The sequence below is a fragment of the Meles meles genome, chromosome 7, assembly GCF_922984935.1.
Source record: "Meles meles chromosome 7, mMelMel3.1 paternal haplotype, whole genome shotgun sequence".
In the NCBI taxonomy this organism is placed as follows: Eukaryota; Metazoa; Chordata; class Mammalia; order Carnivora; family Mustelidae; genus Meles; species Meles meles.
Genome location: NC_060072.1, coordinates 54,478,426 through 54,502,052, shown reverse-complemented (window position 1 = coordinate 54,502,052; position 23,627 = coordinate 54,478,426). Strand labels below are relative to the sequence as shown.

The 23,627-nt window shown below is 35.8% G+C and overlaps 1 protein-coding gene across 3 annotated transcripts; it reads left to right on the top strand.

Moving 5' to 3' along the window:
* The first annotated feature begins 657 nt into the window (after positions 1 to 657).
* Positions 658 to 11,155, top strand: LOC123946833 (NKG2-F type II integral membrane protein-like). 3 transcript variants are annotated; one of them, XM_046012633.1, is made up of 7 exons: positions 658 to 844; positions 1,249 to 1,326; positions 1,815 to 1,868; positions 3,044 to 3,195; positions 8,331 to 8,396; positions 10,395 to 10,501; positions 10,736 to 11,155. In XM_046012633.1, the coding sequence occupies exons 1-7, from the start codon at positions 658 to 660 to the stop codon at positions 10,845 to 10,847; spliced, it is 756 nt and encodes a 251-aa protein (XP_045868589.1). In that variant the 3' UTR covers positions 10,848 to 11,155. The 3 variants fall into 3 exon arrangements, with proteins under 3 accessions (XP_045868589.1, XP_045868590.1, XP_045868591.1); XM_046012634.1 differs by lacking the exon at positions 8,331 to 8,396; XM_046012635.1 differs by lacking the exons at positions 1,249 to 1,326; positions 1,815 to 1,868.
* Positions 11,156 to 23,627: the final 12,472 nt, after the last annotated feature.

The window sequence follows — 23,627 nt, the reverse complement described above, 5'->3', positions numbered from 1 at the left end:
AGGGTTTGGATAAGTTTATTGTGTCATGTAACATTTTCAACACGTAAAAGATTTCTTTTAAAACTTAATGATTTCTTCGAACGCCACATTTACTCAAAGTAAAAGACCACTTGATAGTACTGCATGACATTTTAGTAAAGAAACCTGAGTCTTAAATAAAAGTAATTTACTCCAGGAAATTCCTGTAGGTGCTAAAACTAATATTCCCTAATTAGGAGGACTCACATTTTTTAACAAATAATGCATTTAAAACTTGTCAAAAAAATTTATGTAGCATTTTCTTTATAATGCAGCATTTAAATATTAACCCAGTTATTCCAGTAGTGTTGACCTGTTCTGTGGAATCTGGCCTTACATTAATGAGGACAATATTATTCCTGAATTCTTTCTCTTCTCTACTAATTTTTTGGTTTACATGTTTCCAACCAATACTATTGTGTCAAACAGAGAATATCATTATAAAAACCACTTATTTCATCATGAAGCACTTCTTTAAAGCTCCAAGGAAATTAGTACCAGATTTTACATTGTTCAACAGCAAATGAGTACTACCACTCACCACACACTCCACCCACTGTGACTGTCCTACCCACTGTTCATCAAGTCCTTCAGTATAGTCCCATTCAGCCCTGTGCCTGACACCACGCAGCTGCAGAGATGAATAACCAAGGAGTTACCTATGCAGAACTCAGTCAGGTTAAGGGTTCAAGAAGACAGCAAGTGAAAGCTAAGGGCACTAAAAGCGGCATTTCAGGACGTGAGCAGGAAATAACGTATGCAGAATTAACTCTTCAAGATGCTTCTCGGGATCTTCAAGGGAACGGCAAGAACTACCAGTGCAAAGGTAAAATAGTTAATTCAGACATAATATACTGTTCTAGAATGTGCACTTGGGGAACAGGGGTGCAGGAAATGAGTAGGGGATGATCTCATATTTTTCATTTGTGTGGATCAAAGCTTGGAGCTGGAATATGGTATTGTAATTAAAATCTGAGAATGAACCTTGTTCAAGTGTGGTAATTCGCGGTCTTAACCCAGTCTCACCGGGGTAATATATTTATTGCAAATGTAATGGTATATTCTGAGAGAAGATTACAATGGTCGATACAAGTTAGGGGTCCAAAGTCTTATATGTGACTCCCTGTGCTTTGTTGTTTCTCTTGTATGTAAATTTCCTAAATGATTGTTTTCCATCCATGTTTTCTGAGCATTTTAATTTCTCTTCCAAATATTTACCTTCATGTCCAGGGAAGCTCATTGCTGGGATCCTGGGAATCATCTGCTTTGTCTTGACGTCCACTGTGGTCACAATAGTTGTTATTCCCTGTAAGTGTTTCAATGACGACAAGGGAATTTTTCACTTTAATGATCATCGGTGCTCGAAATGTTGCACAATATTATGGAATTGTATTACCTCAACTTAATGCATGTATGTTCTAGATGTGGAATGGTTATTCTGAATCTGTCAAAAGTAGAAATAACAGAATAACTCTATATAAAGTGTATTACACATATATTCAGATTTCATACCTGAAATACAAGTTATGGCAGAGACTTTTTGGAGATATACAATTTAGTTCTTGAGACTGGTTAAACCAAATACTGTAAAGACTGTGAGGTTTGATTCTTTAAACTTTTGAATTATCTTCCCCCACATGTTCACTATTTTATTTAATTTTTATGGGTAAAATCAATTTTATCACAGAGATTTCCCATTCTAAATAATATACCAAACTTCAAACTAAGGAACTCAAATCATAATGATTTATTTAGTTTAATATTAAGTTTTATGAGCAATGTTTTAATTTTTCTAGTTACTGCAGGACCAGTGCAGAACAAGGCATCTGTGAAAATAACGGCCCAGAAAGGTAGAAATTTTTTTCCAAAACTCTGATATTAGGATAGCTTATATTTTGTCTGTATCTTAAGCTAGACAAGTATGATAATAGATGTTTTGGGAGGAAAATGAATTAGAAAATCGAGTTAAATTTTCATAATTGGTGAGTGTAGGAGAGTATTACTTCTTACACAATAGTATGAGGAAATACTCATTTAAAATCAGCATACAGGGGCGCCTGGGTGGCTCAGTGGATTAAGCCGCTGTCTTTGGCTCGGTCATGGTCTCAGGGTCCTGGAATCGAGCCCCGCATCTGCCTCAGCATCCCTGCTAAGCGGAGAGCCTGCTTCCCCCTCTCTCTCTACCTGACTCTGCCTACTTCTGATCTCTCTCTCTGTCAAATAAATAAATAAAATCTTTTAAAAAATTAATAAATAGGGGCACCTGGGTTGCTCAGCGGGTTAAAACCTCTGCCTTCAGCTCTGGTCACGATCCCAGAGTCCTGGGATCGAGCCCCGCATCAGGTTCCTGCTTAGTGGGAAGACTGCTTTCTCCTCTCTCTCTGCCTGCCTCTCTGCCTACTTGTGATCTCTGTCAAATAAATAAAATAAAAAATTTAAAAAAAATAAATAAAATAAAATCAGCATACATGAGGTACCTGGATGGCTCAGTGAGTGAAGAGTCTGACTCTGGGTTTTGTCTCAGGTTATGAACTCAGGGTTCTGGGACTGAGCCCCATGTCAGCTCTATGCTCAGTGCAGAGTCTGTTTGAGATATTCTTTCCCTCTCCCTCTGCCCTCCGGTTCATGCTCTCTCTCTCTCTCTGTCTGTCTGTGAAATAAATAAATAGATCTTAAAATAAAATAAAGTTACTATACCCATTGTTAACCAATGGCCTCAAATTTCCTCCTGCTTTAACATGATATGATATAAACCATTATACAATTCCAAAAAAGTTGTTTGTTCAGGGACTGGAAGTACATGTAAAGATGGACAGTTTTGTTTGTTTGTTTTATACTGGCACATAAGTAAGGGATGAAAGGCTGACTCTTCTGGGAGTGTGCATGTGTTCTTGTTTTATTTTTGCCCGCTTGTGAGGGTAAAGTGGTGTGTTGTATACACATTTATGTATACATATGTAACTTGCAAACTTGCAAGTTTTAATATTCAAAGCCTTTTGGATAATATCTCATAATCTTTCTTTAGCTGACCCATGTGGTCATTGTCCAAAAGAGTGGATTACATATTCCAAAAATTGCTATTACATTAGCACTGAAAGAAAACCATGGAATGAGAGTCGGTTGTCCTGTGCTTCTAAGAACTCTACCCTGCTCTCCATAGAGGATGAAGAGGAAATGGTGAGGTTTCAAGTGTTTCCAGCTTTTATTAAAAGCTTATCATTTAATATTACATTTGTAGATCTCATCCATATAGTCATATATATTTCTTGTTTATTTATTTTAAAGTCTGTTACTTTTCCATAGCTTGACTCCATGATATTTTACTATTTTTATACCTTTAATGTACATTTAATAATTTCTAGTTCTTGCTTTTCATAGAAAGCCATATTCTATACATGTTCTTTTGCCTGAAATAACCTTGCTATATTTTTTACCACACATCAAGAAAACTATATGATTGGGGCACCAGGGTGGCTCAGTGGGTTAAGCCTCTGCCTTTGGCTTGGGTCGTGATCTCAAGGTCCTGGGATTGAGCCCCACATCAGGTTCTCTGCTCAGCAGGGAACCTCCTTCCCCTTCTCTCTCTGCCTGCCTCTCTGCCTACTTGTGATCTTCTTGTCAGATAAATAAATAAAATCTTTTAAAAAAGAAAACTATATGACAGGGCATATTCATCACAAAATAGAACATAATTACACATCAGATCATGAGCGAGAAGTTTAGAGCCTCTATTAACCCTGCCAATGTTAATACTGTGAAATGTCTTTCTTATTTTTGGAGTTTATATCGATGGAATCACACAGTATGCATTATTATGTGTGTCTCCTTTTGTTCTCATATGATATTTGTAATCCATCTATATTATTCCATTTGTCTATAGTTTGTGAATTTTAGCTGATGCTGTCTTATTTGAATAGGGCATTTTAAAAGCTATTCTCAGAAACTTACATACTTTTTAGTATGTGAGTATTATGAATAATTATTTTATGAAAAGCTTTTTCTATGTGTTTTTCATGTATTGTATTTATAATAACTTATTATAAATAACTATGTAGTATATAGTATATTTATGAAATGTAAATAATGCATTTATCAAAATAACAATGCATCAGTGTGGCTCTGTGGGTTAAGCCTCTGCCTTTGGTTCTGGTCATGATCTCAGGATCCTGGGATTGAGCCCCGCATCAGGCTCTCTGCGGGGCAGGGAGCCTGCTTCCCCCTCTCTCTCTCCCTTCCTCTCTGCCTACTTGTGATGTCTCTTCCTCTCTCTCTCTCGTCAAATAAATAAAGAAATCTTTAAAAAAAAAGAAAACTACATGATTGTGCATATCCATCACAAAATAGTCAGAACATAATTACAAATCAGATCATGAGCAAGAAGTTTAGAGCCTCTATTAGCCCTACCAGTTTTAATACTGTGAAATGTCTTTGCTTATTTTTGGAATTTATATCAATGGAATCATGCAGTATGCATTATTATATGTGTCTCCATTTGCTCTCATTGATATTTGTAATCCATCTTTATTACTGCATTTGTCTATAGTTTGTGAATTTTCACTGCTTCTGTCTTATATGAATAGGACATTTTAAAATCAATTCTCAGAAATTTACTTCCTTTTTAGTATGTGGGTATTATGAATAATTATTTTATGAAAGGCTTTTTCTATGTGTTTTCCATGTATTGTATTTATAACAACTTATTATACATAACTACATAATATATAGTATATTTATGAAATGTAAAGAATGCATTTTTCCAAAATAGCCATGCATAAATGCAACATTATAATTGTATTTATATATGATTATTATACATTTTCTTCGAAGCATTAGTATGAAATTGCCCAGTCATAGATATGTGTATCTTACTGTGTAAATACATTGTACAAAATATTCCCTTGATTCAAAATAGAGAGGTCTGATAAAAATTATGACAAAAATTCTGGTGGTTATAGAACAGTATTATTGTTCTGGGCTGTGAGTTATTAGGATATTCTCTTTGATGAGAAGGACTCGAGTGTGTCCCTTGCTTATTTCTCCTAGATGGTGTTTTCTTTGGTCTTCTTGGAAGTCCTTACCATGTTTTAAATATGAGCTCTTTTTTGAGTTAACAAGATGGAAATAGCTATATATTGCATTTTTACTCCCCTATTAGAGTCCTTTAATGATCAGAATTTTAATATTACCATGGTCAAATATATCATTTGGGTGTTAGTGATTATTTTGAACCTATTTCAGAAATTAGCCAAAGTTCATAAACATAATTTCCCATATTACTTTTATCCTTTTTCTTTATTTATTAATTTTTCACTTTAATTAGAGTTTCTGATCCAACTGGAATTTATTTTTGGTGATGTTGTGTTTGCAATGCAGTGAGATAAATGTGAAGATTATAGTTTTCTACATCATGAACCTAATTGATGGAGCATAATGTAAAGCAAAGTCAATATTTACTTCATGAAAACTTTATACATATATAGTCATATACATGTCCACATATGTTCTAACCTGCTTCATATAAGCTATGTAGATAGCATATATCTTTATATAGAAAATTATAAACACATATATCAGTCTACACAGTCCGTCACAACCCACTGAACTCTGAGTAAAATATAGAGCCTTCCCTTCCTTGATGTCCCTTTACTGTGTCTCATTTCTACTTTGTTTTAAATGTTTCTCTACTTATGTTGAGAATTACATGAATGTTATCACTTTGCTTCAACTGATGATTTTCATTCAAATATCAAACAATTTAGACACTAGAGTTGAAACAAAGCCCCTTAGACCTAATGACAGTTTTATACTTTCTTTTGTTTTCCCTTTCTTCCTGATGATCCTTGCAAGATTCCTTCTGTTACCATTTAATTTCTGTTTGGATAATTCCCTTTAGCAGTTCTTTCAGAGTGGGTGTGGTGGTGACATTTTTCTTAGTTTTCCTTTTTCTTGATTTCCCCTGCATTCCTGTGTGATGTGTCCTTGGGTAGTCAGTGGTTGATCGGTGTCGACATTTTTGTTTGTTTGTTTGTGTCTTTCTAGCTTGCCTTTTTTCTATTATGTTGACTAGAGAGAAAAAAACATTTTGGGGCCTTTTGTCTGTGCACTTTGGTGTCTGTGGTTTGCTCACCAGTCTTGGATTTGTGAGGCAAAGAGAAATTCCAGGGTGCACACCACCATGTCATTCCTTGGGGTTAGAGTGTGCAGTTCTGTCAGGTTTCTCATCACCTGTTTGAATGTTATGTTGTTTTGTGTATAATATCCAGGTGTCTTAGCTGTATTTGGTGGAGGAAGTAAGGAACAGTAGCATATCCTCTCCTTCTTGCTGGAATAGGAATTCTGATATGTAGTAGTTCTAATGTGAATGTTCCTAAGACTGATAGTATTGAGCAACTTTCTCTGTATTTATTTCCCATCAATAAATGCTTTTTAGTGAAGTATCTTGAAATATTTTTGTTATATTTTTACTTCTTGTTATCATATTTTGAGAATTCTTTCCATAGCCTGGCAGCAAGTTTTTTATTAGATGTATGATTTGTAAATATTTTCTCTCAGTCTATGACTTGTCTTTACTTCAAAGCACAGACATTATCTTAAGGAACTACACTTCATCAGTTTGTTCTTTTATGGATCATGTTTTGTTTCTCTCTGAGAAATCTCTGCCCAGCTCTACGTCAGGTATTTTTCCTAGTACATGTTTTTGAAATTTTATCATTTGCACTTATAGATGATCATTTTTTAACATTTTTTTATATGGTATAAAGTATATATTATTAATTCCATTTGAAACTGATTGCTTCCTCAACATTTATTGTAATACCATACTTTCTCCAAGAAATGATTTTGCATCATTGCCGAAATCTGCATTCCATATATGTGTGGGTATGAACTTTGCACTTCCTTCTCGGTTTCTTTGATCTTGTATATATTTTTGTCAATTCATACTTTAAAAATTGTCCTTTTATAAACAGTGGCTTTATATTAGTTCTTTTTCAGAGTTATCATATCTATTCTAGATCTTTGCATGGATGTTTTCTTTTTTATTTCTGTCAGTCTAAATGTCTTTTTAATTAAAAATGAAAATTAGTTTTATCTTCTGCATCAGAGAAATCACATCTTTTGATCTTCTTTACTTTGCTAATGTGACAGATTAAGTTAATGGAATTGCAAATGTAAATCCAATTGATATTTCTTCAATAAATCTACTTATCTTAGAGTTCATTATTTTTATATATTATCAGAATCAGTTTAGATTGCCATTGACATGTAATTTCCTTTTTTTAGTATTCCAAGAAAATGCACAAAACACACACTTTTTTAGACCCTTTTTTCTACCTTGTAAGATTTTCTTTTCTGTTTTTAATTGACAGTTCATCTTTCTTTCCTCATAAGCATTGAAATATTCTGTAACTGACTATGAAAAGTTTTCTGAATTAGAGATTAAATTATATTAGAGGTTAAGACACCTCTGATATTTTTATTTCCTTTTGTGTTTTGGTTTTCCCAAGTTGTATTTGGTAGGATGTTTTCAATTTTATGTCTAGTTTTAAACATATTTACATATTTTCATGGTATTCTGTTATGTTAATTTTACTGCGGAATAATGTACATATAGATGGTTGGACATGTGATACATGCCAACAACTAGCTGCATTTTCAAGTGTCGCCATCACAGGAAGGAGAAAATGAATATTACCAGCACTGCAAAGTGCCCCTTTCGTTTTATCACCTCCATTTACAAACATTTACATAAGTAGAATGATACAGTATGCATATTTTATTTTTGGCATTTTCAGGGGAAGCTAAACTTGTGCCTTTCATCCATAGTTGCATGAAGTTGTAAATAGTCCATACTCCTTGCTGTTTCTTTTCTTTCTTTTTTTTAAAGATTTTATTTATTTATTTGACAGACAGAGATCACAAGTAGGGAGAGAGGCAGGCAGAGAGAGAGGGGGAAGCAGCCTCCCTCCTGAACAGAGAGCCTGATGCGGGGCTCGATCCCAGGACCCTGGGATCATAACCTGAGCTGAAGGCAGAGGCTTTAACCCACTGAGCCACCCAGGTGCCCCGATAATTTATATCTTTTGATTGGAATATTTACTGAATTAGCATGAATGTATTATTTTGATAGTTGGATTTTGCTATTCATTCTATGTTTGTGTCTTGTTTTCTTCTACTGCCTGATGTATAACATTTATCCGATATATATGTAGGAGTGACATCACTGAATAATATGGTATTTTTATTTGTAATTGCTTGAAAAAATGCTGTACTATTTTCCATTGTGGCAGCACCAATTTATATTTCTTCCAAAGGATTTCCTTTTCTTCAGATCCTCACTATTATTCTATTATGGTTTTGGAAAAAGCAATTCCCAACAGGTGAGAGTTGATATTTTATTGTGATTTTGAATTGCCTTTCCCTGATGATGTGTGATTTTCTTTCTTGTACCTATTGGCCATTTCTATGTCTTCAGAAAAATGTTACTCAGGCCCTGTGCCCATTTCTGAATTGGATTATTTTCTTTGTTTTTATTTCATTGTTTGTGATATTTATACATTTTGGATATCAGTCCCTTATCTGATATAGGGTTTATAATTTTTTCCTGCTCTGTACATTGTTCTTCCAAGTATTTTTCAACTTCTTTGTCCTGTCCTTTGCTGTGCAAGTGCTCTTTAATTTAATGTACTCTGTTAATTTTCTGCTTTTTCTTTCTCATTCATGAGATGAACAAAGTCTATTATTACTTCCTCAATTTCATATATTTTTTCTACTGAATATCCAATTTTCTGGAGAGCCAATGAAGTGAATTTTCATTCAGGTGTATAATGATAAACTAAGATTTTCTCTGTGGTTTATTCATAGTTTTATCTCTCTATTGATATTTCCTATTTGCTGTATTCCTGCCATTATATGTTCATTTACTTATCTGAACTGTTTTCTTTATCATTTCCATATAATTATTTTTTTAAGATTTTATTTATTTATTTCAGAGAGATTGAGAGACAGAGAAGCACAAGCATGAACAGGGAGGAAGGGCACAGGGAAAAATGACTCCCCACTGAGCAGGGACCCCAATATGGGGCTTGATCCCAGGACCCTGGAATCAGGACTTGAGCCAAAGGCAGAAGTTTGACCAACTGAGCCACCCAGGTGCCCCATATAATTTCCAAATATTTATGAACTACTCTAAAATACTGTCTTCTAATTAATGTAACACCTCATCCCAGTAGAAATTTATATTGACTTATGCTTTCCCTTAGCATAGAAGACATTTGTCATTGACTTTCCATGTTTTGTCTTGTTTTTGTTTTTGTTTTTTTAGGTAGATATTTTTGGTAATACAGTGTAAATAACACTCAGTCTGTTTCATATTCTTAGATGTATGTTTTTTGTAAGTTGCATACACTATACTGAGGGATCTTTCCCCTATAATCTGCCTGCTGATATTTTTATTCACTGTTTCCTAATTCTTATTCTTTATTTTTATTTTTTAGCCTACATGCCCTGGTGATTTTGTAGCTTAGATGAAACCCACAAGTTTTTTTAAAAACTGTGTTGAAAGACTGCAAGTCAGTAGGGCTTGTACCTTCTGCTATGTGATGTGTGTGTGTGTGTGTGTGTGTGTGTGTGTGTATGAGTGTGAGAGGGAAGTGCTCACAACTTGAATATCAGTTCTCGAGTCTCCTTCTGCTTTCACTTTCTGCTGGCTCATCTTGGTCTCCTCTCCATGTGTGCATGGTTTTTTCCATCAGTCAGGAGTGTGTAGAAAGCTCATGTCAACTCTTCTGTTGTACTCTCACTTACAATATCTTGCTATTGTATTTATGGGGGTCACAGTGCTTGACAGAAAACCACAACCTCTAACTAGCAACATATGGGTTTTCCTCATTCATTAACAAGCAAAATCACCACTCTGAGCTGAAAAGTCAATTGTCTTTTTCAGTCCCTTGCCCACTGCTGATCGAGTCTCCCCTGTGGCACCAGCACCATTGCTTTCTGCAGCTTCTCTAAATTATGAAACTATAAGCTTCTGGATCACTGAGCTATGGTGGGCAGGTGCGGAGATGTGGGAGCAGTTCTGGGCAAGAAAACTACAGATGTGCTTCTTTTCACATGAATCTCTAGGAGTTTTTCAATAATGGATATTTTATAAAGTGTTATTAATCTTTGATAAATTATCAGAACACTGAAATTGTTGTCTTTGTAAGTTTTTCCTCTTCATTTACTGGTACTAAGATATTTTTATAATATGTTCAGTGTATAACACTATATTAAAATGTGAAAGATTCTATAGAATCTATAGAAAAATAACTATGGTTATTACAAATTCAAATAAGAGGTTTTATTTGACTTCTAAAAAAATTGTTTTCTCATAGTGTTTGTTTGGCTTCCTCATTCATTCTTCATGGATTACTAGAATTTCCCAAAATATCAATATTAATCCAACTCTGTGTCCAAAAGACTCTGCCTTCTTTCCTAAACCGTAAGTTTCTTGACAACTTTTGTATTTTATGTCTTAAGAGGACCAGTCTTACAAAGAATAAGTGCAGTATGTGAACAATCCTACAACACAATTGTTGAAGTGTTTCCATAGCAGAATAATATGGGAAATACTCATGCTCATATGTACAACTATTACTTTACATAAACTGCTTATTGTTCAAAATGTTGTGATTTATAGGTTAAGAGTAATACGATATAATTTTCTGTATTTCAGGTCATCAGTTTTTTCAGCAAGTGAAAAGAATTGTCCATTTTTCAACTTTGACTCAAACATGAGATCTTTTGATTACTGTTTAGATCTAAAAATATATGTTTGTAAGCAATAGGGATTTTAGTTACCTAATTTTGGTATAACTATATCTCACCATTTATAAAGAAGATATTTCTCATTTCTTCAAAAGGCATGCAATTTTCCTAGATATTTTTCAGATACTATTTTTAGAACTATTTTAATTCACAACAAAATTGAAAAGAAGGTACAGAACTATCCTCCACTGTTCCTGCATGCACACATGCATGGCCTTGCTCATTATCAGCATCATTCACTAGAATGGTTCATTTGCTACCAAAGAAGAACCTGCAGTTTGCATCATAATCATGCAAAGCCCAAAGTGTACCTGAGGTTTCCCCCTTGGTGTCAAAGAACTGTTTTCCATCTTAATTTTATTAATGTCAAAAATATATACTCAGGTATATATTATACATTTCTTAAGCTTTTGTTATTTGTTAAATAAAAAAGTACAAATTATAATATGAAGCACTATTATTGTGAAGTCTTCTATAAGGTCATCAATCCACTCATATTTCCAAGTGAATTGATTTATCCTGCAAATAAAGGTTGCAGATAAGAGGTTGCAAATATGGGGCTGCAAATAAGGGTTGAACGACCCTGGGTGGCAAGATTACCCACGAGAATTGACTCAGGAACAGAAACCAGAGGAAGATTGATGTCAACCATTATTATCCAATTGTAAAGGACAGCCTACTAGAAGGAAAGGCTACTAAAATGAAGAAAATCATAAAGAATTTCTTAAGGTTAACGGAGAGTACCCAAGGGAGAGATCACTGGGAAGCCACATCTGCTCTCTGAAGATGGGATTTAGATGTCATTGAAGACAATGCGGCCACACACAGCTTCATGGCAGACATGCTCCCTGCGTTGACTCGGGACAGAGTGGCTCCAGAGTCCACAGGCTGAACTAGGTGGGGATGGACCTCAGGCTGTGACTGGCAGGCAGGAAGAACCCCTGTTAGCAGGCACAGAGCAGAAGGGCAGGAAGCTCTGACTGGGACTGGTCACAAGTACCTGCTGGAGGCTGAATACACTTCCTGTGTGCATGCAGCTGGCAACAAAGCCATAGCAGCCAAACACCCTGAAAACACCATGAAACCAGGAAGAAGAGCCCTTTCTCTTGCAGGGTCTCTCTCCACTGCCTTTATTAACAGAATTTAGCCTCATGTGAGCTGACAAGGAAGAGAACTTTATAGGATCCTGCTCCATATCTGAGAACAGGGCACAGAGGGGTGGATAGATTTAGAGCTGAGAGCACTAAATTGTTAACAGGCACTCAGGATTATAATGCAACAAACACAGGATTTGTTATATACAACCCATTCTCATCAGCCCCACGTCCCCAGAGAATGGAATAAAAACTTTTCTGCTGAATCGCTTTTGGTCCAGCACTATAAAAAATTTGGTTCATTTTTTGGTAGAGATTGGTTTCTTCTCAATCATTAATAACCAGGGTCCTTCACTACTTTTTCTGATGTGATGTTTTTCTTACCTGGAGTTCAGATATTTTAGAAGACATCCTGTTTTATTAAATTCTCCAAGTCCCCACTTCTGTTGCCCTTACCCAGACCCAAAACTACTTTGCTCTAAAAAATAAAATGTTTGGGGCTCCTGGGTGGCTCAGTGGGTTAAGCCTCTGCCATCGGCTCAGGTCAAGATCTCAGGGTCCTGGGATCGAGCCCCGCATCGGGGGTCTCTGCTCAGCGGGAAGCCTGCTTCCCCCCCCCCCCTGCCCCTCTGCCTACTTGTGATCCCTCTCTGTCAAATAAAAAATAAAAAAATAAAAAAATAAAATGTTAAATAACAAAGAAAACAAGAATAAAAGTTAAAGATATTTGTGTGAGTCGAACAGTTTATTATTCCTATAATTCAGGAATAATTTTAGTAATTTGATAATGATTCAGATATTTCTACCCTAACTCAATGACAAGAGGGAGAGAGTTTAGCTTGATTATTACTTGCAGAAAATTCATACTTCATATACACGTATCTCCTTGAATATAGACACAATTTTTGCACATATTATTTTTTTAAGGTTTGTTATTTATTTTGCACAGAGGGGGAGAGTTCAAGCGGGGGGAGCAGCAGTCAGAGGGAGAAGCAAGCTTCCACCGTAAAGAGAGCAAGACGGGAGGGTGCAGCACTCAATCCCCGGACCCTGGGATCATGACCTGAGGTAAAGCAGACGCTTAACTGACAGCCACCCTGGTACCCCTACACATATTCTTCACACTCTCTGTACTGATTTCTTATACTCCAATTGAGAATTTATATGAATATTCAAAATCAAATTCATATAATATGTAAATGCTAGCTGTAATGATTTGCTGACATTGTGCTCAAACAACCCAAGTTTGCAATGACATTGTAAAATAAGCATTTACTTTTCATTCACCAGTTTCTGCTTTGGCTGGATTTTAGTTGATCAAGGCTTGGCATGCATGGGCTTGGATCCAAACTACAACTACAGATTCAGCTCAGATCTTTTGGGTGTATTTTATTCTTAGAAGAGGAGATACCGGATATATATGACATCTTATAGCAGAGATTAGCGGCTAGGAGAAATGTGCTTCTTAATGCCTGGACTCTGAACTCATAAGCTGTCCCCTTCCCACTTACATTAGATTGTGAAAACAAATCACTTGGCCAAACTTATCATTGATTTTCTTCAGGGTTTACTCCTTTCAAAGTGCTCTGATGGAAGGAATGAAATTTTCTTGAATAAAAACCTAATCTACCATAATAACAATAATAGCAAAATAGCAATTTTTTTTTCTCATTGTATTTCATGAGAGAAGCTTGTTTGTAAAAGACAAATATCGGGAAATAGATTTTTGAAATCAAGTTGCAGTTCCTATTCTTTCTCTTATGGGTCCAGAAACCCAGTCTCCTCACCCAGTGTGTTAATTTGGACATATATAATGGTCTCTTTTGGAATAGAAGACATTTTTAAAGGAATTTTCAAGGTTTGCAAGATAGTCTGTTTGGTTACTGGATTTGGGGAACCTACTGGGGCCAAAGGGAAGAAGACATTGAAATGCCCTTTTCCTTCCAGTGTTGAGTATCCCATCGACACATATGTATTTCTTACCATGGAGAAGAAAGAAAAGTAAGAGAGAAGCTCTTTAATATTAACATTCTGATGTGGAACACCTCCCAGTTTTTTCTTAAATTATGTTTTACATCTCTACATGCTTCTAAAAAAGATGCTTAATGTCTTACATGTACCCATAAGAAACAATGGGAAGACTTTGGTAGAGTGAGCTTAAGTGGAGGATCCACCAAATGCACTGGAGATATATATGCATGGAACACTATTTTAAGGGAGTTAGGCAGGTGTAAAGTCAGAGTAGAAAGAGTAATGGAAGGGCACAGTCAGTTAAGTGACTGACTCTTTGATTTCAGTTCAGGTCATGACCTCAGGGTAGTGAAATTGAGCCTGTGTCCAGCTCCATGCTCAGTGCAGACTCTGCTTAAGATTCTCTCTCCCTTACTTTCTGCCCCCAACCCCATTTCAAATTAATAAATAAATCTTAAAAAAAAAAAAAAGGGAAGACCATATGGTTTTGATGATAATAGCTTTGTAATACAGTTTCAAGTCCAGAATTGTAATGCCTCAGGCTTTGGTTTTCTTTTTCAACATTATTTTGTCTTTTGGGGGGCATTTTTTATTCCATGCAAATTTTAGGATTGTTTTTTCTACCTCTGTGAAAAATGCTGATGGTATTTTGATAGGGCTTGTATTGAATGTATAGATTGCTTTTGGTAGCATACCCATTTATCAATATTTGTTTTTCCAACTCAAGAGGATGGAATTTTTTTCCATTTTTCTTTGTGTCTTCCTCAATTTCTTTCATAACTGTTCTATAGTTTTAGTTTTTCTTTACCTCTTTGGTTAGGTTTATTCCTCTGTACCTTCTGGTTTTTCATGCAATTGTAAATAGGATTGATCCCTTGGTTTCTATTTCTCCTGCCTCAGTGTTAATATATTGAATGCAACTGACTTCTGTGCATAGATTTTTATCCTGTCCCTTTGCTGAATTCCTGTATGTATTCTAGTAATTTTTTGGTGGAATCATTGCATTTTCTACATAGACTATCATATCACCTATGAAGAATGAAGGTCTGAATTCTTCTTTGCTGATTTGGATGTCTTTTAATTCTTTCTGTTGTCTGATTGCTGAGGCTAGTACCATTGAACAACAGTGGTGAGCATGGACTCACCTGTCGTGTTCCTGGCCTTCTCATGCTGCTGGTGAGAATGCAAACTGGGGTAGCAAGTCTGGTAAACAGTATGAAGGTTCCTCAAACAGTTGAAAATAGAGCTACCCTATGACACAGCAGGTGCACTACTTGGTATTTATCCAAAGGTACAAACATTGTGATTCAAGGGGACACATGCACCCCAATGTTTGTAGCAGCAATTTCCGCAAGAGCTAAACTAGGGAAAGAGCCCACAAGTCCTTCAGCAGATGAATGGATAAAGACAGCGTGGTATATATACATTGAAGTATGACCCAGCAATCAAAAAGAATGAAATCTTGCCTTTTGCAGTGATGCACATGGAACTAGAGAGAGTTATGCTAAGCAAAATAAGTCAGAGACAGACAAATGCCGTATGATTTCACTCGTGTGTGGAATTTAAGAAACAGATGAAAATGGGGAAGGGAGGAAAAACAATACAAGATGAAAACTGAGATGGAGGCAAATCATAAGAGACTCTTCTATAGGGAACAAACAGGGTTGCAGGAGGGGAGATGGGTGGGAGGAAGGGACAACTGGGTGATCTGCATTAAGGAGGACATTGATGTAATGACCATGGGGTGTTATATACAACTGATGAATCACTAAATTCTACCACTGAGCCTTTAAAAAAATGTCTCAGAGAAGTCAGAGATATAAAGATCAATGTGGCAGTTTTCTGTATCTAACTTTCTAAGACTATACATTAGGTTTTGAACATTATGGTCTTCTTACTCTAGATCTCAGAGTTAAGCAGTCTTCATTTCAGTATTCGTTTCAGAGGAAGATGAAGCCCTTTTATAATTTGCTGTGTTTGCAGTAGAGCAGAAAATGTATTCTTTGCAGGCACTCAGTTCCAAAGAAAATACAAAAAGGACAAAGTTGGGTAACTCTAATCTCCTGTACCCAATTGATTAATCTGAAAATTTTATTTTCTGAAATTAAGGATTGTAAAGTTATGAATAAAGTAAGGCTTTAGCGTTTAAAAATTGTTGCTCTGCTCTTAATTACAAGCATTAGTTCTTTGTGGCTCTTCCTAAAGCAACATGTAAATATTTAGCTTTGTCCCCCTCAAATGCTCTGGATTGGATAAGAATAATAATGGAATCTGAGAGGGGATCAAAAATAATTTTTATAAGAGAGACCAATGTGATAATATCCAAAGTTATGACACATGTAATTAGCATCTTACAAGGAGAGGGAAACAATTAGCAGAAGATGATTTGAAGAAATAATGGTTGAAGCTAATTCAGATTTATTGAAAACACCAAGTTAAAGTCAGGAAGCCCAACAAAACCCAAATTAAAATAATGAAAACTAGTTCACATGTGGGCACATTGTAGTCATACTTCTGAAACCAATAAAAAATATTGAAAGCAATGAGAGTATAACAACCCTTTATATACCTAGAAATTCCTTAGAAACAATAAATTTAGGAGAAAACAATTATCTCATTAAAAAACCCCGCCAACTCAGAATGTAATATCATTAGTAGTCTTCCAGAATGAAGGTAAATTAAGACATTTTCCAAAAACTACTTGGCCTTCCATGCAAGAAGTGTTAAAGGAAGGAAATGTGTCTGGTTATGTGTAATAGTTTCATGAGAAATCGTTTATTTGGGAAGGCATAAGCATCTATAAAATTATAAATATCAGGGTAAATATGAAAGACAATCTTCTGTTAATTTCCTTGCAGTATGCATGACCATTCAAAGCAAAGTTTGTGAGTTTCTTCCAGTGTTTCTAATGTATGTGATATGTAAGACCTATGACAACTATTTACCATAATGAGGAGGGGGAGGGTATCAATAGACCTGTTCCATACAGGATTTCTTAAGCTGTACAACTAATTCTACCTAGACCATGAAAAGTTAAGACTGTGTACAATAATCTTGGTACAACCACTAAGAAGAATCTGTAACAGGGAGAGCCTAGAAGCCAATATACTAATTGAAATGGAGTTCTAAAAATTATTCAAATAATCCCAGAGAAGGCAGGCACAAAGTGCACATAGACAAAATAAAATACAAATCCGGAAGTATTTAATTTAATTTGGGGAATTACCACTTCCATAATATGAATAGTATAAATATGATGACAGAATTAAGAAAAGAATTCTTCTATCCCAAATTCTTACTCTGATTATTCCTCCCCTTGAGTATGTGTGGTCTAGCTTCAGTTAGTATTCCTTTGGCAGATTCAATTTAAGCTATTTTCCCTTAAAATGGATATAGTGTTTTTCAGACTACAAAAGATGGGTTTTGAAAAATACTTATATTCTTTATTTTTCAATTTCCAAATATATATTAGCAGATAAAAAATAAACTTCTAGTCTTTCACCCACATGATCTTTGCTATTATATTTTTCATAATTAAAAATCTTCTAAGTGTACATTTTATCATAGGCAAAATTAATTCCCAGATTTTAATGATCATTGTTTCTAAAGAAAAACTTCTGCAGTTTTTCTCAACCCAGGCCATTTAGGATATGGAAACTATGCTCAAAATTGAAAATCATGCAAAAAAAAAAAAAGAAGGAAAAAGGCAAAAAGCAAAAAGTAAAAGAGAAGCACACACACACACACACACACACACACACACACACACCCCAAATGATGGGATTCTTGAATATTGGTTATAAGGTACAAATATTTAGAGTGAATAAAAGTATAAGCAATACAGAATGACTACGAGAAAAGAGGTTAGTGTCTGATGGTTAGACTTTGGAAAAACCCAGAGTAATTTTTAAAAATCAAAAAGAAGAATTCTAGAAATGAAAACAAAAACATTCAGGGGCGTCTGGGTGGCTCGGTGGGGTAAGCCTCTGCCTTCAGTTTGGGTCATGATCTCAGGGTCTTGGGATCGAGTCCCGCGTCGGACTCTCTGCTTGGCGGGGAGCCTGCTTCCTCCTCTCTCTGCCTGCCTATCTGCCTACTTGTGATCTCTCTCTGTCAAATAAATAAATAAAATCTTAAAAAAAAAACATTTAAATGAATAATCGATGGAGTGATTAAAGAACAAATTAGAAAAGATTAGGGAGAAAGTAAGTGAATTGAAAGAACACTTGAAGACAAGAGAAAATGAGGGCGAAATATAAAAGCTACAGGTGTGAGGGATAACATTTGCAGAGAGGTTCAGACTGATAGGGAAAATGCAGATAAGCCATATTGGAAGAGAGCATATGTGATGGTAATCAGGACTGGTAGTCCACTGGATCGTCTCATTCAAGAAACACAGTTCCTCATTTTTGGAAAAGATACCTTTAATGAACACTGTGCTGCATCATGGTAAAACTATTTCTAAATCCCATCCTTCCATTTTCTGTTGAATCTATGACAAATTGGATTTTTGCCCCAACAGCTCACTGGAACCATTCCCTATTCTGTACACAAAATAACAAAATCTCATCTTACTTGATTAGCAGTAGCATTCAACAGAGTGGATCATTCTTTCCTCCTGGAAACATTTTTTCACCTGGCATCCATGGCAACATAGTTTCATGGGTTTGAGTCCCACCTAGTCATTACGCTTTTGATCTTGTTTGCTGATTTCACCGCTTCTCCTCTTTCTCTTTACATGAAAGAGTCACAGAGCTTATCCTAGAACTTCCTCTTATTTACATTCACTTTAAGTTCCTGGGTGACAATCTCTGTTACTTCGTTTTAAGCAGCACATGCAACCTGAAAAGCCCAGTTTTATACTTTCTTGCCCTTATCTCACCATTCACCTTAGGACATTGACACCTGGGTCCTTAGTCAACTGTTCCATTTGTGTGTTTTATGAAAAATTCACTCTTCAGATGTCCAATCCAAACACAGACTCTTAATCACACCTGCTTCACGTATAGTCTTTTCCAGCTCATTGAATGGAAACAGATTCAATCTGTTTTCAGATACTCAAGGTAAAGCACATGCTTCATCCATGACCCCTTTCCTTCTTTCTCAGGCCACATTCTCACATTAGAGGCTTCTTAACACTGACTTCAAAATATTCCTGAGTCCAGTCTCCCATCGCCATTGCCACTCTTTACCTCGCCCAAGCCACCACATCCCTGTAGTATTTTGAGTCTCCCTGTTTTTGTTCTTAATTTTTAATTTCTTTTTATCTGCCAAATTGAGACGAGTATAATGAAATCAGAGCATGCTACTCATCTGTTCCTGCTTCTTGAAAAAGAAGTTACGGACTTACCTAGCAAAAAACGTGGGATATCTGATCTTTTCAATTCATGCATATTACTTTATAATACAGCATTTCTCAATCTTTACTTCATTATCTCCACAAATTCAACCTACTAAGGTGTCTTTACAGACACATTATGGCCATGAAAATTCAAAACCAAAAATATTTTATGTCTCTCTTTTTGTACTATATTGGTAACTGTGTTGTTCACATAAAAAAGGGCAAGTTTTTGTTTTTTTTTGCTACCAACAAACAGAAATACAATTATAAGAGAATATTATTTTCCTTAAGATTTTTTCCTTTATTTGTCAGAAGAGAGAGAGAGAGAGCAAGCAGGCAACATAGCCGGCAGAGGCAAAGGCAGGTTCCCTGCTGAGCAAGGAGCCCAATGCAGAACTCAATCCCAGGACCCTGGGATCATGACCTGAAATGAAGGCAGCCGCTTAACGGTCAGAGCCACCCTGGTGTCCCCATAAGAGAATATAGTTTTTTAAAGACTTTATTTATTTAAAAAAAGATTATATTTATTTATTTAGCAGACAGAGACACAGCAGGAGAGGTAACACAAGCAGAGGGAGCAGGAGAGGGAGAAGCAGGCTTCCTGCTGAGCAAGGAGCCTGATTTAAGGCTCAGTCCCAGAACCTTGGGATCATGACCTGAGCCAAAGGCAGACACTTAATGACTGAGCCACCCAGGTACCCTAAGAGAAAAGTATTAAAAAAATTTGGACCAACAAATGGGGACAACCTGGAAGAAATGGATAAATTCTTAGAAACATGAACTACCAAAAGCAAAACAGGAAGAAATGGAAAACTTGAGCACATGGATAACCAGCAAAGAAATCGAATCACTCCTTAAAAATCTACAAACAAACAGAACTCCAAGGCCAGATGGTTCCCAAGGGGATTCTGACAAACATTTAAGAAGAGATAATACCTATTCTCCTCAAAAAATTCCAAACAAATAGAAATTGAAGAAAAACTTCTTAATTCATTTTATGAGGTCAGCATTACCCTAATTGCAAAACCAGACCAAGACTCCACTGTAAAAGAGGACTGCAGGCCAATATTCCTGATGAACATGGGTGCAAATAGTCTCAACAAAATACTAGCAAATCAAATCCAACAATAACTAAAAGAGTCAAATGGGATTTAATTTTTGGCTTCAAGGGTTGGTCAGTATACACAAGGAAACAATGTGGTACACCATATTCATAAAATAGTATAAGTACCATATGAAGCTTTCAAGAGATCTATAGAAAGAATATGACAATGCACATTCAAAATAGCTGGAGATAAATATCACTAAACTCCTGTTGTTAATGGGATGATGTTTTCAGATATTTTCCCTTATAATAGAAATGACATCAGGACAGTATAAGGGAAAGAAGTATATAATGCCAAGATTCAGCAACCTGTATGAAAATAGAACTGACACATCTAAGATACTCTTCAAAGACCTGAATTTTCAGGTCTCAGCACTTGTGACTGAGAAAGAAGCAAGTTAACAGCATGGGTGGTCAAGCCTCAGACCCCAATATCTTGTGGAACATAAACATTTCTCAGAGTCATGTCACAATTAACTGACACCCTACAAACTGAAAGTCTCGGACATTCTGGAGGTGTGTGATGAGATAAAGTGTCTTCAAAACAGCCCAAGTGTAAGGATTTCCTGTTCAAATTTTAAGTGACACATTGATGAGAAATCTACTTTTCCACTATTACCTCTCTCTGAGCTCTCACAGGGCCAGCAGTCTGTGAAGACCACAGATACTGTCCATTTACAAGAGTAACCTGGTCTCCCCCTTGAAGATGCCTGACTCTGGCCAACGGAAGGTATGTGTCATTCCTCTGCTGTCTCTCTCCTAGCCACCTTATTTAGTGGGAGATACAGATGCTGGATGGATACAACTAATACACAATGAAATCACAGAGAACACTGGTTAACTCTATTCCAACAACTCAGGGTAACAAAAAGGAATAAATATTATATGTGTCAGAGAGTATCTTAAAATATTCATATTCTTTCCTGTGGAGAAGTAGTCAAGTGTATACACACACAGATGATAAGGGTTTATAAATCCATATAATTTCACTTGAAATCTCATAAACATCATGCATAACAAGGAACAGTTAATTTGCATTTGTCATCAACATAGAAATAATTTCATATATTATTTGATATTTAGTCCAGCCATTAAAAATAAAGTCAAGTCTTAAATAAAATTATATAATCATGAAGGTGAAATATAATTCTTCATATCCTTTCTTAAATAAAACTGTTTAATTTTTCCTAATAGTAGGATTAAGTAACTTTCCTAATATACTAATTTAAGTTTACCTATAAATAATGATAATATTTCTAAAAGAAAAATGAATAAAACTTTGCAAAAGTTTTCACTACACTGATGAAAGTTTTCATCACACCACCCCTGTGAATCATGGTACATAGTATGATATGATTCAGAAACAGTAATATGACAATTGTGTTAAAAATAGAAATAAAACAACTAACATATTATTAAGAGCTTATGAAGACCTTAGAAGATATAACACCAATTCTCCTGAAGCTGTTCCAAAAAATTGAAGCATGGGGCGCCTGGGTGGCTCAGTGGATTAAGCCGCTGCCTTCGGCTCAGGTCATGATCTCAGGGTTCTGGGATCGAGTCCCGCATCGGGCTCTCTGCTCTGCAGGGGAGCCTGCTTCCTCCTCTCTCTCTGCCTGCCTCTCTGCCTACTTGTGATCTCTCTGTCTGTCAAATAAATAAATAAAATCTTTAAAAAAAAAAATTGAAGCAGAAGGAAAACTTCCAGACTCTTTTTATGAAGCCAGCATTACCCTGATCCCCAAACCAGGCAAAGACCCTACCAAAAAGGAGAATTTCAGACCAATATCACTGATGAATATGGATGCAAAGATTCTCAACAAGATCCTAGCTAACAGGATCCAGCAGCACATTAAAAAGATTATCCACCATGACCAGGTGGGATTCATCCCTGGGTAGCAAGGTTGGTTCAACATTCGCAAATCAATCAATGTGATAGAACAAATCAATAAGAGAAGAGAGAAGAAACACATGGTCCTCTCAATTGATGCAGAAAAAGCGTTTGACAAAATCCAGCATCCATTCCTGATGAAAATGCTTCAAAGTATAGGGATAGAGGGAACATTCCTGAACTTCATAAAATCTATCTATGAAAGACCCACAGCAAATATCATCCTCAATGGGAAAAAGCTTGCAGCCTTCCCATTGAGATCAGGAACACGACAAGGATGCCCACTCTCACCACTCTTGTTCAACATAGTATTAGAAGTTCTAGCAACGGCAATCAGACAACAAAGAGAAAAAAAGTATCCAAATTGGCAAGGAAGAAGTCAAACTCTCTCTCTTCGCAGATGACATGATTCTTTATATGGAAAACCCCAAAGACTCCACCCCCAAACTACTAGAACTCATACAGCAATTCAGTAATGTGTCAGGATACAAAGTCAATGTACAGAAATCAGTGGCTTTCTTATACACTAACGATGAAAATACAGAAAGGGAAATTAGAGAATCGATTCCATTTACTATAGCACCAAGAACCATAAGATACCTGGGAATAAACCTAACCAAAGAGGTAAAGGACTTGTACTCGAGGAACTACAGAACACTCATGAAAGAATTGAAGAAGACACAAAAAGATGGAAGACTGTTCCATGCTCTTGGATTGGAAGAATAAACATTGTTAAAATGTGTATACTGCCTAGAGCAATCTATACTTTTAATGCCATTCTGATCAAAATTCCACCGGTATTTTTCAAAGAGCTGGAGCAAATAATCCTAAAATTTGTATGGAATCAGAAGAGACCCCGAATTGCTAACGAAGTAACTTTTAAAAGATCACACATTATAACTTTGAGAGCCAGGAGGGATTCTAGAGTTCACTGACTGCAGCACTAACTATGTGAATTATTAGTTTACATTTATTTGAGTTATTATAATGGCTTACACAATAAAGCTACCTTTACTGCCTTTGGCAACCATAGATTGTTTCTGAGTTTATATCAACAGTATTCTTCCATAAATGATCTCTACTTTTATTTATCATTTTATATTTGCATATGTTGGCCATTATCAATTATCCTTTCTTGGTGTCAAATAAGGATTTTTAGAAATCTTTTCTGTTATTGTCTTTTCTTGGTTTTCAGTATTGTCTGGGTTTTGGATAAGTTTAGTGTGTCATGTAGTATTTTTCACCATATACAGTATTTCTTTAAAACAGTGATTTCCAGAATTCTACAATCATTCAAAATGTAAGGTCATTTAATAAGACCTCAACACATTTTACTAAGTATACAGAAGTCACCAAGTAAAAGTAATTTACTGCAGGAATTTCCTGTATATGCTAACA

Coding starts and splice junctions, on each gene's coding strand:
- LOC123946833 (XM_046012633.1), top strand. CDS start 658: ATGAATAACCAAGGAGTTACCTATGCAGAACTCAGTCAGGTTAAGGGT. Junction 3,196..8,330: donor TAGAGGATGAAGAGGAAATG/GTGAGGTTTCAA, acceptor TTTCTTCCAAAG/GATTTCCTTTTCTTCAGATC. Junction 8,397..10,394: donor GAAAAAGCAATTCCCAACAG/GTGAGAGTTGAT, acceptor GTTTTCTCATAG/TGTTTGTTTGGCTTCCTCAT.